The 3,361-nt window shown below is 33.8% G+C and overlaps 1 protein-coding gene across 1 annotated transcript in view; it reads left to right on the forward strand.

The window, feature by feature from the left end:
- LOC106460486 (dachshund homolog 1-like) overlaps positions 1–2,027 on the forward strand; it is a gene marked incomplete at its 5' end in the record, with an annotated part of 39,610 nt that extends 37,583 nt beyond the window's left edge. Inside the window, one exon of the mRNA XM_022387229.1 lies at positions 1,869–2,027. Within this exon, the coding sequence (XP_022242937.1) occupies positions 1,869–1,930 (62 nt within the window). The remainder of the gene's footprint in view (positions 1–1,868) is intronic.
- Positions 2,028–3,361: the final 1,334 nt, after the last annotated feature.

Below are 3,361 nucleotides of genomic sequence, written 5' to 3' on the forward strand. Positions count from 1 at the left end.
AAGGTTGAAAGGAAATCAAGACTAGAATCTAGATAATATGTTTAGATGGTGGTTAAAGAGTGTCTAAGGTTGAAAGGAAATCAAGACTGTGAATCTAGATAATATGTTTAGATGGTGGTTAAAGAGTGCCTAAGGTTGAAAGGAAATCAAGACTGTGAATCTAGATAATATGTTTAGATGGTGGTTAAAGAGTGTCTAAGGTTGAAAGGAAATCAAGACTGTGAATCTAGATAATATGTTTAGATGGTGGTTAAAGAGTGTCTAAGGTTGAAAGGAAATCAAGACTATGAATCTAGATAATATGTTTTGATGGTGGTTAAAGAGTGTCTAAGGTTGAAAGGAAATCAAGACTGTGAATCTAGATAATATGTTTAGATGGTGGTTAGAGAGTGTCCACGTAAAACGTGCAGTAATCTTAGAAGGAACAAAAACACGGAGTTCATTTAAAGTTATAAGGTCAGGGATGTAAGCAGAAAGAAGCGATGATGTTCAGGTTTGGAGAACTTTTCGTTTCCTATTGGTTTTGTTATTTTGTAATTCAATCATTAAAGACATGCCTCCCAGTGGCTCAGTGGTAAGCTGGAGAACTATAGCTATTATAACGGTAAAATTGATGGTTTGATATACACAGCGGATACATCGCAGATAGCCCGTTGTGCACTGATATAAAACAAACAGTTGAACATGTAAAATTTTCCTTGATGAAATATTGAAATTTAATTCTCAGAAGTCTATGGAAAATAGACTAAAACCAAGTTTACACCAAGAATGACATGTGGCTGAAAGCACATAAATGTTTTTTGGGATTCATGTAAAAGAAACGATTTTTGAAATGATAGTCATGTTCGTCTAAACGTTTGGTAGAACACGTATTTTACTTAGCGTTTGGAAATGTTAGTCTCTGTTTCTTTGTTTATGGCAAAGCTACGATGACAATCTGCAGCCGATACAAAGATTGAATTTCGGTTTCTCTTTACCATCGAATTGTGGGATTGATTTTCAAATTATAACTCCTTCATGGCACGTCACTTGACTGTCTACCTTTTGGTAGAATCCATTTTTTACCCAGCGTGTGGAAGTGTTAGTCATATGCTCGTCTATGTTTTGGTCTAATCTATCTTAAGTCTAAAAAACTTGCTTCAGCTTTTCGTTAGGTGTTTGTTCATTGTTAAACATAAAACTACACAATGAGTTATCGGTGCTCTGGTCGCCACTGGTATCGAAACTCGTTTTTTAGCGTTATGAGTGCTCAGACTTACCGCTGAGCCACTGGTAGTTTTCATTAAGTGTGCTACTACCTATGTAAGATACCCAGAGAATAGAACTTTCAGTTTGTAATTATTTGCGATCTTTATACTGACAACTAGCAACTTCATGAAGGTTTAATTATCGCGAAGTTTTCGGTAATATTATTTTGAATCAAACTTGTTTCCCTGGAGATCTCCCTCTTTCTTACTTTATATAAATATTTATCGTTGTGCAAATAATTCATTTGCAGTTGTTATGTGTTACCTTGAGTTATATATTATCAGTTCATTCAAAAGATCATCTTTAATTAGGATACTCTTGTTAGAAGTTCCACGTTTCTACGACCTTCAGTTATATATACTTGTAATAGTTTCTAAAAGCTAATTCAGCTTTGGATGAATGTTATACTCACCGTGAAACGAATAAGTTTCAGTTTATATTTGCGAGAGGTGAAGTTCGAGGAAAACAATATGTATATCAGGAACATTTGTTTTAAATTTCAACTTGTTATTCTTGTGATCTTTAAACTAACTAATAAACTTTCTAAACTGTTTCATTTGTGCTCCTAAGTTTCAGCCCCCGCGGTTTTTAGTGTTCATCCAAACTTCTTTCCCTCGTAGATCTCCCTCTTTCCCTGGTTGCCTCTACGACGACTCCAGACTCTAGTCCTTCCATCAGGTAACCATAGCAACCCTAATTAATGAAGTTATTTAACCTCATAAGAACTTGTGAATGTCTTGATTTAATCCGTTTAGCTCCAGTAAAAGACCCCATAGAGTATCATTTGATTTGCATCAAGTGAGTTTTGTTATTCAACATATTATTTATTACATCAGTACAAGTATGGGCCCTGATGATGTGTACCAGGAAAAAGGCTGCACAATCTCACAAAAACATGGTTTATATGTAGTACATAGAATATAAAAGGTTTGTCTTAAGAACTATTCGGCATTGCTGGTGAACAGCGGATCTTATTTTATAACACTTAACGAAGATACTTTTTAGAAAGTACTGTTTTACTGAATTAGCTCGTTTCACATAGCGGAATATCTACCCCGAAACGATAATATTTTTAAGGGTTATTTTATACCCCTTCTTTTCAGTTTCAATGGAAAATGTAAATAGTTTTTATTCTAAAACGTATTTAAATGAAGAATTTCCAGGTTATTTAGACAGTTCAATATTTCATATTATCAGAATGCAACTTACGATTTTTAAGCTCTTCAAGACCAAGTCTTCTTAATGTTATTTCACAATTCATTAATTTTTTCAATCAAACTTCTTGCAGAAAGTGAACATATTAGCATTTTATTGTAGTCAGTAATGATTAATGATCATTCTATTCATGCCACTTTTTCTTCTCAGTTGTTCAGTATATGTTGTTTTACACCAAATTCGTGCTAAACTCAACCCAATGTTCTGAAAGTTACAACGTTGCAGCTCTTTCAAAACACATGTCTGTTCCTTTCACAATGGCCTTCATGGAAAGTTAAACATTAGTTTTAAGATGTAATATAGTTCACAGTGAGCAAGCAACTACTCTTGTGACCATTTAGGTAAAAGATTCGTGAGGCAACGATCTTAATTTGATGATGAACAACGCCATCACTAGCCGTTCATCTGATTATAAGCCAATTTCTACAGTATATCTACAGATACTTTAACTCAAGATAACAGATAAAAGATGTAAAGGAACTATTTGTACAACCAAAAACATTTCTAAGAAGGAAAATAAATTAAGATTAAAACGTAATAAAACAACGAAGCAAATATGACACAGGACCGAAAAAAAAACTAAATATATATACACATATATATATGTACTTAATCAATTAGAAAAATATGAAACACGTTTGAATCATCAGAAGTGGAGTTGTTATGTAAAGTAGTAAGATTTAATGCTTTATTTCTTATTTTCTTATTAAGATATAAATGCTTATAGTTTTTGCAAATGACTCCTTTAAATTTGTTGGGTGTTATCTTGAGTTATATTTGTTGAAGATTGAATGAGTATGTTCCGAAATGTCAAATAAACATTAGGCCCGGCATGGCCAGGTGGTTAGGACGCTCGACTCGCAATCTGCGAGTCGTGGGTTCGCTTCCACGTCCCACC

The sequence above is a fragment of the Limulus polyphemus genome, unplaced genomic scaffold (assembly GCF_000517525.1).
Source record: "Limulus polyphemus unplaced genomic scaffold, Limulus_polyphemus-2.1.2 Scaffold780, whole genome shotgun sequence".
Classification (NCBI taxonomy): Eukaryota; Metazoa; Arthropoda; class Merostomata; order Xiphosura; family Limulidae; genus Limulus; species Limulus polyphemus.